The sequence below is a fragment of the Trichomycterus rosablanca genome, chromosome 10 (assembly GCF_030014385.1).
Source record: "Trichomycterus rosablanca isolate fTriRos1 chromosome 10, fTriRos1.hap1, whole genome shotgun sequence".
NCBI lineage: Eukaryota > Metazoa > Chordata > Actinopteri > Siluriformes > Trichomycteridae > Trichomycterus > Trichomycterus rosablanca.
This window is the reverse complement of record NC_085997.1, coordinates 31,369,339-31,381,303: the sequence shown is the minus strand read 5'-3', so window position 1 is coordinate 31,381,303 and position 11,965 is coordinate 31,369,339. Positions and strand designations below refer to the sequence as shown.

At 37.4% G+C, this 11,965-nt stretch overlaps 1 protein-coding gene across 1 annotated transcript; it reads right to left on the bottom strand.

The window, feature by feature from the left end:
• Positions 1–2,919: 2,919 nt before the first annotated feature.
• foxj1b (forkhead box J1b) lies at positions 2,920–8,347 on the bottom strand. The gene is made up of 3 exons (XM_063003808.1): positions 8,081–8,347; positions 5,251–5,839; positions 2,920–4,410 (listed from the first exon to the last, which is right to left on the bottom strand). Exons 2-3 carry the CDS (start codon positions 5,776–5,778, stop codon positions 3,610–3,612), a joined length of 1,329 nt encoding a protein of 442 aa, XP_062859878.1. The 5' UTR covers positions 5,779–5,839; positions 8,081–8,347; the 3' UTR covers positions 2,920–3,609.
• Between the last annotated feature and the right edge of the window lie 3,618 nt (positions 8,348–11,965).

Here is an 11,965-nt window from a genome sequence, read left to right as displayed (position 1 = left end):
CTCCTCCACCTTCCGCTTGAGGATGCCCCAAAGATGTTCTATTGGGTTTAGGTCTGGAGACATGCTTGGCCAGTCCATCACCTTTACCCTCAGCCTCTTCAATAAAGCAGTGGTCGTCTTAGAGGTGTGTTTGGGGTCATTATCATGCTGGAACACTGCCCTGCGACCCAGTTTCCGGAGGGAGGGGATCATGCTCTGCTTCAGTATTTCACAGTACATATTGGAGTTCATGTGTCCCTCAATGAAATGTAACTCCCCAACACCTGCTGCACTCATGCAGCCCCAGACCATGGCATTCCCACCACCATGCTTGACTGTAGGCATGACACACTTATCTTTGTACTCCTCACCTGATTGCCGCCACACATGCTTGAGACCATCTGAACCAAACAAATTAATCTTGGTCTCATCAGACCATAGGACATGGTTCCAGTAATCCATGTCCTTTGTTGACATGTCTTCAGCAAACTGTTTGCGGGCTTTCTTGTGTAGAGACTTCAGAAGAGGCTTCCTTCTGGGGTGACAGCCATGCAGACCAATTTGATGTAGTGTGCGGCGTATGGTCTGAGCACTGACAGGCTGACCCCCCACCTTTTCAATCTCTGCAGCAATGCTGACAGCACTCCTGTGCCTATCTTTCAAAGACAGCAGTTGGATGTGACGCTGAGCACGTGCACTCAGCTTCTTTGGACGACCAACGCGAGGTCTGTTCTGAGTGGACCCTGCTCTTTTAAAACGCTGGATGATCTTGGCCACTGTGCTGCAGCTCAGTTTCAGGGTGTTGGCAATCTTCTTGTAGCCTTGGCCATCTTCATGTAGCGCAACAATTCGTCTTTTAAGATCCTCAGAGAGTTCTTTGCCCTGAGGTGCCATGTTGGAACTTTCAGTGACCAGTATGAGAGAGTGTGAGAGCTGTACTACTAAATTGAACACACCTGCTCCCTATGCACACCTGAGACCTAGTAACACTAACGAGTCACATGACATTTTGGAGGAAAAATGACAAGCAGTGCTCAATTTGGACATTTAGGGGTGTAGTCTCTTAGGGGTGTACTCACTTTTGTTGCCGGTGGTTTAGACATTAATGGCTGTATATTGAGTTATTTTGAGGGAAGAATAAATTTACACTGTTATATAAGCTGCACACAGACTACTTTTCATTGTGTCAAAGTGTCGTTTTGTCAGTGTTGTCCCATGAAAAGATATACTTAAATATCTGCAGAAATGTGAGGGGTGTACTCACTTTTGTGATACACTGTATATCGTTCTAAACATTTCATGTACACTGCTCTAAATCTCTGTTCTATTTGCTGATGAGACAATTTTAAGTCATGCTCAAATAATCTGAACTGCATTGCTTTAAGTTTAAGAGAAAACAGTATCGTCTTGTACTGAACAGTTGTAAACCATGCATACAGCAGAAATTCACAAGCTTACCATCACGTTGGTTAACTAAACACAAGCTGGAATTAGCATCTATGTTTCTCCCTGATGTTACAGGAATTTGAATTATCCTGCAGATTTAGAGGAGTTCTTGCACTGTGACCTCCACCAGGAGGCAGAGCCAACGTAATTGAATAATCCTTCCTTTTTTCTTTTTCATTAAAAAGAGATTTTAGGTGTGAAAGCATTATATTTGTCCCGAATGCAGTGGAATGTCAGATATTCAGGTTTAAACTGAAACTGAGTTGAAATCAGATTATGAGACATAATTAAAGCATTTTACATAAGAAAGTCTTGCATTTATTTTTATCAGCTACGAATTAAAATGATCTGCACGTGAGTTTGCCCGACTATTTTCTCTTTCTGCTTTTCTCCCACACCCAGTACTTACACAGAGGGTAAAGTTCACCCCAGCAGAAGTCTAGAGGAGAACACAATCCAAATAACTGTTTTTTATCTAAACAGACCAAGTGTGATTCAATGAAGCTGAGCTTGTCCAGACATGTCTAAAGCATCTTTGTACTTTTCTTGCCAATCATCAAAGTCTTCAGAGAGTAAATCAGAAGAATGGGTTATGGAAAGGCAAATGATGCTGGAACAGAACTGTGACCTGTGTATGGCATCATGTACAAGTAGATGGGATTTTCTGGCATTGTACTTTAACAAGGTCGTTTTGTGAATTTCTGAATAATAATAATGATAATGCAGTGCTTACATATCCTAAGAAAGCGTCTGTAATCTTATAAGAATCATGTTGCTTTAATTATGTGTTGTGGAGTCAATGGCAACTCATGACAACATTATGAATAGCTGTCAAAACATACTATTCATAGGTATTGTCATTTAACTCCCAGGCATTTCTTAGAGCTCAGGATCAAACCCTGGACCTTGAAGCTGAAGGCACCAACACTACATCATAGTTACACTCTAAAAGACTTTTTTAAAGCACAGTCCAATTGTGCAGAATCTTTGTAAACTCTTTTGCATTATTTGGAATTCTGCATTAATTACTTATTATTGAAGACATGTTCATAGACAATCACATAATAAATAAATTCATAATAAACAATTGTACTTGTAATTGTAATTGTACTGAATTGTGCTCCTCTGTGCTAATGAATTCAGCACAGTCAGTTATTCCAATTAGTGAGAAGAGATTAGGGATCGGGTTTGTAGACGTGCCCTGTGCTATTAAAGAGGCTGATTTTCTTATAAACTGTCTGATAATGTTAATGATGCAAATACTGTTCATGACAGTGTGCATCCTACAAAAATCACAACAGCAAATCAAACGGTAACAGTAAACGACCTTTATATTATCCTAACTTTATCCTATTATACTGTTAGCCATTCCCAAAAATCACTAATTCAACAGCTAATGAAGACTTAAAGATTTATTGCACTGCTTGCTTAACAGCATGAACTGTTTATTTCTGAAGCACAATTAAAACACAGCTTGCAGAGATGGTTGATCCATTTATTCAAGTACAGTATATTATTTGATTGCATGTTAGAATGAATTTTTCAGCAATATCAATACAAATACATCTCTAAACTTTGCCAGGAATATAATATTGCCTTTTACAATTCATTAAAAAATGAGATAATGACATTTAAAACAGCTTGTGTAAAAAGAATGGAACTATATAAAAAAGAAACTAGCCACATTTTTTTGCACATTTTATGAAATAATTTATAAGGTTGACATACAGGAACGAAAAATAAACATTGCATCAAAGTGCTTGTGCTGGGTTTCAGTGTGAAAATATTTCTGCAAAGCACTTTGGCTTGTTGCATCCCCTCTCCCTTCAATGTTCTTAAAAGATCTACAAAGTAAGACATTCATATTATGAGGTTATCATTTACACTAAAATGAATATAGATTCAGCTTCATTCATCTACAAACTGATATGCTACTACTTGAATATATTTAACAGTAGTCAAGAAAATGTTATTAAATCATTCATTCATGGATCAAAAATCTCCAAAAGGGCTAAGATAATCAATGATTAGCATAGATTCTCAAAAAAAGAGTCCAAAAGAAGTAAAAAAAAGAATAATTACATAGTATTTTGTATTATTCAATATATGCTAATGTAGCAAAACATAGTGACAAAGTCAGCAGGCTGGCGGATCAGCGGTGACAGTTCATGTATGCCAAAAAAGTTAGAGAAATGCCTCACTCCTGTCCCACATGGGCATCTCAGAGAAAAATCCTTCACACAGACCGTAGCCCTGATCCAAAGACAGAGGAATGGCCTGCATTTCCTCTTTAATCTCCCACGACTGCTGCTGCTGATGCAAATCTGAAAACAGTGCCATTCCCTCATAATATTGCGAGTGGGTCTGTATCTGCTGCTGCTGGTGCTGCTGGTTCTGAAAGTCTTCCATGTTGCATCCTATCGTGCTGCTCATCTCCAGGTAAGCACAAGCCTGCTCGTCCTCGTTACTGTACCATTTGGGCATGGTAGCTGTGTGCTGGTTCTGTGAGGACACCTCCATCTCACAGCCCAGAGAACTCAGGGCCGTGTTGATGTCCAGGTCTTCAAACGTGCTGCCGTTTCCACTTAGAACGTCATCGAACACTGAGGCCAAGTCAAAATCTCCTCGGAGCACGTCTGACGTTTTGATATCGCTTGCTAACAAAGGAGACTGAGACATTCTTCCTATTTTGCCACCTTGTTTTGGACAGGTCTGCTTGCGTTTGCTTCCAACAACAGGTTGGTGGCCCATGCCAATTTGTTGGTTGTGATGAGAACTGTAAGAAGAGCAGGAGGCCAGCAGTCTGGTTTGTCTCTGGGTACTGAAGTTTGTAGCTGGCATTCGTCTTCGTTTAAAGACACCATTAACAAACATGTCTGCATACTGGGGGTCGATTTGCCAGAAGCCCCCCTTTCCTGGCTCGTCCTTCTGCCTGGGCACCTTCATAAAGCACTTGTTCAGCGACAGGTTGTGGCGGATTGAATTCTGAAAAAGTTGAATAATATTTATATACCTCTAATTTTTGAGTAAACACTAAAACATACTAAAATACAAATAAATGCACCAAATCTGTGATATTTTTCTTTAGATTGTGGTCAAATCAAATGAGCTAAAATACATAATTTTAATAGATCTGAGTGGTATTAGTTCTAGCTTTAAGCATAATGACCTGTGTTCCTGTATGATCTCATTGTGCAGCAAGTCAAGGTGTCCTGTTTCCCTGTCATACAGTGTGCAGGTGGAGGGGGGTGATGAACACTGGGGGAGGGGAGTATTATGTGTACAGGAGAGCAAATGTTGTTAATGAGGCTCTCTAGTAATGCAGCACTGCATGTTTCTTATGATCAGCTATGCTGGGCTGCCAGCATCTTTCCCCTTTGGGTCCCTCATTAAACAGACAGACCCCAGAATACCCAGTGACTCTTGGGTTTAGTGGGTTAAGCTTTCAGTTACAGCACCACCCGCAAAGCCTTCAGTCAACCTGAGCATCCTAACAGGTCACAGTGAATACTGGCTGAACATGATAGTCGTGAATTGTGCCTGAGTTTGTTACTTATGAGGTTATAGCTTATTAAATGTTATAAAGAATTATTTTGCTTTGCTTTTTAAGTAACAGATATAAAGACACACAGTCTCACAATTTCTAACAATTTCTATATCCTATAAATATATCCTATAATTCTGCATTTAGGTTGTGGCATGCTTGTCACTTACATATATTTGCTTAGAAAGAGCAGATTTCTTTATTATTATTTTCTTAATTTAAATTAAATAAACCCTAATAACTCCATGCATACTGTATTTTCCTAATAACTCGACATTTACCTGCCAGCTGGGCTCGGCATGTCTGTAGTAGCAGAAGTTCTCAGTGATCCAGCTGTAGATGGCAGACAGGGTGATTTTGGTCTTCTTGCTGGCTTGCATGGCCATGCAGATGAGGGTGGCATACGAGTAGGGCGGCTTTACATGCGGGTTGGTTTTGTAATCGACCTCCTGGTGCGACTGTTGTCCAGACAGCGCTGAATACGCGCTCGCTCCGGCCAGTTTGCTGCAGGATGCGCCGGGGTTACCTGGGGTGTGCGGTGTGCCGCAGGAGGCCGTGTCCCCGGCAGGAGGGCTGGAGGGAGACTCGGTGCCTCCCGGTTGGTGCAGGAGCTGCTGAGGGCGCCAGGCGAAGCCGGGAACTCTGTCTGGAGCAGCACTCACTATGGAGAAGTTCTGCAGCCAGTGCAGGCTGGTGAGGCTGTCGTCAAAACTCACCGCACCGGCCACATTGTCCTCATCCTCCGGGTGCAGCAGCATCCACTTCTCCTGAAATTTCTGAGCCATGTCGGGACTCGTCAACACCGGCATCGTGAACAGGACACACTCGTCTTTACCCACACAGTTGATTCTGATTTTGGGATGAAGGGTCCTAGGAAGACAAAGCACACTATAGCTAATGTGCAAAAAGATATGTTTTCTGTACCATTAATAAAAAGAAAAGACAAACTGAAATAGTTGTTTATTAGATTAGATTAGATTAGATTAGATTCAACTTTACTGTCATTGTGCAGAGTACAAGTACAGAGCCAACGAAATGCAGTAGCATCTAACCAGAAGTGCAAGATAGAGATTATTTACATACAATACATTCAAAAGTGCAGTAGTGACCAGATCAGTAAAAATGAGGGTACATATATTAAAAACAGTAAACAGATAATGATTGTCCAAGTGTATAGACTAGAATATAATTACAAAGTTATGAAAGATGACTACAGTGGCTAAATGAATTAACTACAGTGGCTACATGAATGATAATAAATAGAATAGAGTATATTCTATTTATATAATAAAGTATATAGAGTATATCCTATTTATATAATAGAGTATATAGAGTATATTCTATTTATATAATAGAGTATATAGAGTATATTCTATTTATATAATAGAGTATATAGAGTATATTCTATTTATATAATAAAGTATATAGAGTATATAGAGTATATTCTATTTATATAATAGAGTATATAGAGTATATTCTATTTATATAATAAAGTATATAGAGTATATAGAGTATATTCTATTTATATAATAAAGTATATAGAGTATATTCTATTTATATAATAGAGTATATAGAGTATATTCTATTTATATAATAAAGTATATAGCGTATATTCTATTTATATAATAGAGTATATAGAGTATATTCTATTTATATAATAGAGTGTATAGAGTATATTCTATTTATATAATAAAGTATATAGAGTATATAGAGTATATTCTATTTATATAATAGAGTATATAGAGTATATTCTATTTATATAATAGAGTATATAGAGTATATAGAGTATATTCTATTTATATAATAGAGTATATAGAGTATATTCTATTTATATAATAAAGTATATAGCGTATATAGAGTATATTCTATTTATATAATAGAGTATATAGAGTATATTCTATTTATATAATAGAGTATATAGAGTATATAGAGTATATTCTATTTATATAATAGAGTATATAGAGTATATTCTATTTATATAATAAAGTATATAGCGTATATTCTATTTATATAATAGAGTATATAGAGTATATTCTATTTATATAATAGAGTATATAGAGTATATTCTATTTATATAATAGAGTGTATAGAGTATATAGAGAATATTCTATTTATATAATAGAGTATAGAGTATATAGAGTACATTCTATTATATAATAGAGTATATAGAGTATATTCTATTTATATAATAGAGTATATAGAGTATATAGAGTACATTCTATTATATAATAGAGTATATAGAGTATATAGAGTACATTCTATTATATAATAGAGTATATAGAGTATATTCTATTATATAATAGAGTATATAGAGTATATAGAGTACATTCTATTATATAATAGAGTATATAGAGTATATAGAGTACATTCTATTATATAATAGAGTATATAGAGTATATAGAGTACATTCTATTATATAATAGAGTATATAGAGTATATTCTATTTATATAATAGAGTATATAGAGTATATTCTATTTATATAATAGAGTATATAGAGTATATAGAGTACATTCTATTATATAATAGAGTATATAGAGTATATAGAGTACAGTCTATTATATAATAGAGTATATAGAGTATATTCTATTTATATAATACAGTATATAATTTATTAGCTAAATTAAAACCACAGTACGCAGCTTTATGTATAAAACACAACATTATACAAGTCAGTAAAGAGAATGAAGCTTTTAAATGTTATGTTTTGTACTGATTGTGTCAAAAAACCCTTGTAATTCGAGACAGTGTTATCGGGTCGCGCTGGACACTGTAGTTTATTTCCCCTTATAGCCCAAAATATACCTCATTACACGACAAAACAATAGTCCCTGAATCCCTGATATATTATAAAGGCAGTTGGACTAAATCGTTGCTATAACCTGTAAATGCTATTCTGCAGCCTATAAAATAAACCAGTAAGTTACGCACTGCAGCTTTAATGTGTACACCGTTTAAACATAAATAACCTCCAATACACCGACACAACAGCTGTCGAAGCTAATAAGAGCACTAAATAAAATAAGTGTATTAATGTAAGTTTTGTAAGTCACATATACGTAAACTGAGACTGTAATTTAGGTTAAATCCAGCCAGTTTAGCACCTTTCTTACCTGGTGATGGTGGATGAACCTGTTGCGGTTTCTTTCTGGAAGCGTCCTGTTCCGTTACACTCGGAGGCTGAGCAACAAGTGCACTCACCGGCTTCAAAACACACACAAAAAAAGCTAAACAAATCCCGAAACTGGGAATTTACCACTCCATTCTCGGTGAGGAATAAGATCCACCTTAAGGCTGGCACGTCCGAAGTGTCATGATCCACAGTGGCAGGGACTGGGTGAGACTTTAAAGCGGCTGTGTGCGCTCCTAACGGCTCTTTAACTGCGGCGCCTCCTGATTGGTCGGCTGAGGTGAGAGTTTCTTATAGCAGTGTGGAGGAGAGACACTGAGGGGAGGGTTCTTACCTTCATACTGGCTATACCACACAATACCCCACCACTGGGGGGCAAATATATCAGCCAGACAACTTTTTAATCGATTAAGGATTTTAATTTTCACAATTACAAGTGTGTTTAAGCTCATAAGGGAAACACAAAGCCTACTGACAGCACATCAGGTACTTGTTCTCTCCAATAGCATAGATGCTGCATAATGGCATGCAGTGTTGAAAATCCCCAGTGTCACTCTATAGGCCTGGAGGAGGTGTTAAGATTTATTAAAGATTCATGGGGTAAACATTTGGTTGTAGTGGTTACAAGGTTACTACTGCAGCAGCTTGTATATTTTCCTGGAAACAGTGTTAACAGTGTTTCCTGGAAACTTGCTCAAGGGCCCAACAGCAGCAACCTGGCAATGGTGGGGCTTGAACCAGCAACCTTCTGATTACTAGTCCAGTACATTAACCGCTAGGCTACAACTACCCTGGAGTAAACAGCATTTATGTTCATGTCCATAACATAAGTCATGTTTGTTTGTTTATTAGGATTTTAATGTCATATTTTACACTTTTGGTGGCATTTATGACAGGAAACGGTAGTTACTCATTACACAAGATACATCAGTACACAAGTTTATATCGAACACAGTCTTGGACAATTTAGTGTCTTCAATTCACCTGACCCACCGGAGCACCCGGAGGAAACCCACGCAGACACGGGGAGAACACGGAAACTCCACACAGAAAGGACCCGGACCACCCCACTTGGGGATCGAACCCAGGACCTTCTTGCTGTGAGGCGACAGTGCTACCCACTTAGCCACCGTGCCGCCCCGTAAGTCATGTAATGAGGAATGTAAACAGTCTGTGTTGTTCAGATGCTGGTTTTGCAGTCGTACAAAACACTTGCTTTTTAATCACATTGTCATTGTGCTCTCTAAATATTTCAGTCTTATACACAACAGTAAGAACAGTTTAACACTGACAAATATATACCTTAAAGATCTGTGTTCAAGTGGGCACAAATGTAGGTAAAGGGAAAGAAACACCCCGGACAGGTCACCAGTCCATCACACAGGGCAGAAACACATACAAACACATTAACCCTAATTTCCTTCGGGATTAATAAAGTATCTGTCTATCTGTCTGTCTGTCTGTCTGTCTGTCTGTCTGTCTGTCTGTCTGTCTGTCTGCCTGTCTCTCTCAGTCCTTTTTTGCTGTTGGATGACAGCACTACCCATTGTGTCACCATGCCAGATGAATTCCAATAGGAGTCAATTTTTTTTACATTTCATTTGTGAATCACACACAAATATACCCACACATGAAATGTAGGGACATCCAAATGACTTTCAAGCTACTGCACATTACTAGAGCAAAACAGCTACCAATTAGCTACTGATAATGTATTCATAATCCATTTATCTTCAATAACTGCTTTATCCTGATTTATGCTTTTGGTATAAGTGGGATGAAATAGGAGTACACAGAGGTACTAAGAGAACATGCCACACACACACACACACACACACACCACACACACACACACACACCACACACACACACACACACACACACACACACACACACACACACACACCACACACACACACACCACACACACACTACCTCCTGCATCTCTGTGCAGGGCAAAATGATTTACTTATTAATAATAATAATAATAATAATAATAATAATAATAATAATGATAATAATAATAATAGTAGTAGTAGTAGTAGTAGTAGCAGTAGTAGTAGTAATAGTAGTGGTAGTAGAAATAATAATTTCTCATAACCATAAACCACTATTTATATAATAAATAAATAATACGAATAATTTTACAACACATTTAATACAAAAGTGATAATAAAATCAGTTATAAAAGTAATAAAATATAAACATATAATCTTTTTTACTTGTCTCTAACCATTCATAAGCACACAGAGACTTTCTAAATAAACAATTTAGGTAAATATAAATAAAATTACAATGTTTATTTAATGTAAACTTTGTGATGAGGTTAATTGATCACGTGACCAAAACGGCTTGGTCTACCTTAAGGAGCTGCATGAGAAGCTTGAATCAAATCTCTGTGTATGGATGTAAGTAAATGTGTTTTATTACAGATAGACGAGCTTATTTGGTGTATATGAACTGTAAAGCTGTTGATATTGTTATTTTTTATGATATTTTACTGACTAGGTCGTGCAACAGTTTTTTAACAGTCACTATTATAGTGAGATAACATGGTGCGTTATAATGTTTAATTCTCTGATGATAATCACAACTATCCGTATTGCACAGTTGTGTGTGATATTGCTGCTGTTACTACAAAAGATAACATTATACCAAGTTAAATATTTATGTTTTATAATGTTGGTAGGTTGTACGAGTAGGCCTCGGTTAAGGTCAAAAGCTTTATGCAGTTCCTCCACATCAAGGGCAAACCATTTCAATGCTAAAAACGGACAGGACCAGGACCATAACTACAGGGGGGGGGCCCAGTGCATTAAAAATACCAGAGCCAGGAATTTGGACTTGAAGTCTATTGTAGATTATTTTGCTTAGCACAAGGCAGACCACATGAACTTCTGAGTGAGTATATATATATATATATATATGACATTTGTTGAGGGGCCCACATTTTTTTTGCACTGGGGCCCATGAGCTCCTTGTTATGCCACTGGACAGGACCTTCCCCATGTTGTTGCTACGAGGTTGGAAAGATATTTATTTAATTATTTTATATAATTCGATATACAATATTAATGAGAGTGACAAACACCAGGATGTCCATATATTTCTGTATACACAGTGCATATGTTGCTTTACTATTGTTTGTGTACTGACAGTCTTTTTAAGAGTGCAATGAACTGATTAAATGTTCAAAGTTTAGATTCTTTACATCTCTTCAAATTTTCTTAGTAATTTAAAACAGCATATAAAACATATATTTTGTGCACTTGTTCACACAGTATAACTATATTAAAGTAGGGCTTTAGCAGCGGTGGGTGGGAGTCTGACGCGCTAAACCTGGCTGAAAGGCGCTAAAGCACCAGCACACCGTTTGTTAAATCCCCCGCCACACTGCCCGCCTTCTTCCTATCATATTACACCCTAAACCACCTACTATACCCTAACCAAGTATTCTGCTCCCAAACTGGTACTCTTGTCTGTTATTCATTAGTCAAAATGACTGTAGAAATATATTTATAGGCCATTTGAAGCGGTTAAACTAAACACTTACTTTGTGGACTTACATCGCCACCTTGTGGCAGCAGGTTGTTATTGAACGCTGCCGCCTCAAAATACATCAAACAATACAATCAGTATTTTAAAGGTTTTCTATCTACTGCATACATGCATCTATATTGTAAACAGAATTACCACGTACAACATTTAACACGATTTTCTGCACTGCAAATGAACCTACATATTTACTTGAAACCCATTTATGGATCTAATGAATGTCCTAAGTGCAGAGGGGCGGCACGGTGGCTCAGTGGGTAGCAAAAAGGTCCTGGATTTGATCCCCAGGTGGAGCGGCCTGGGTCATTTTGTG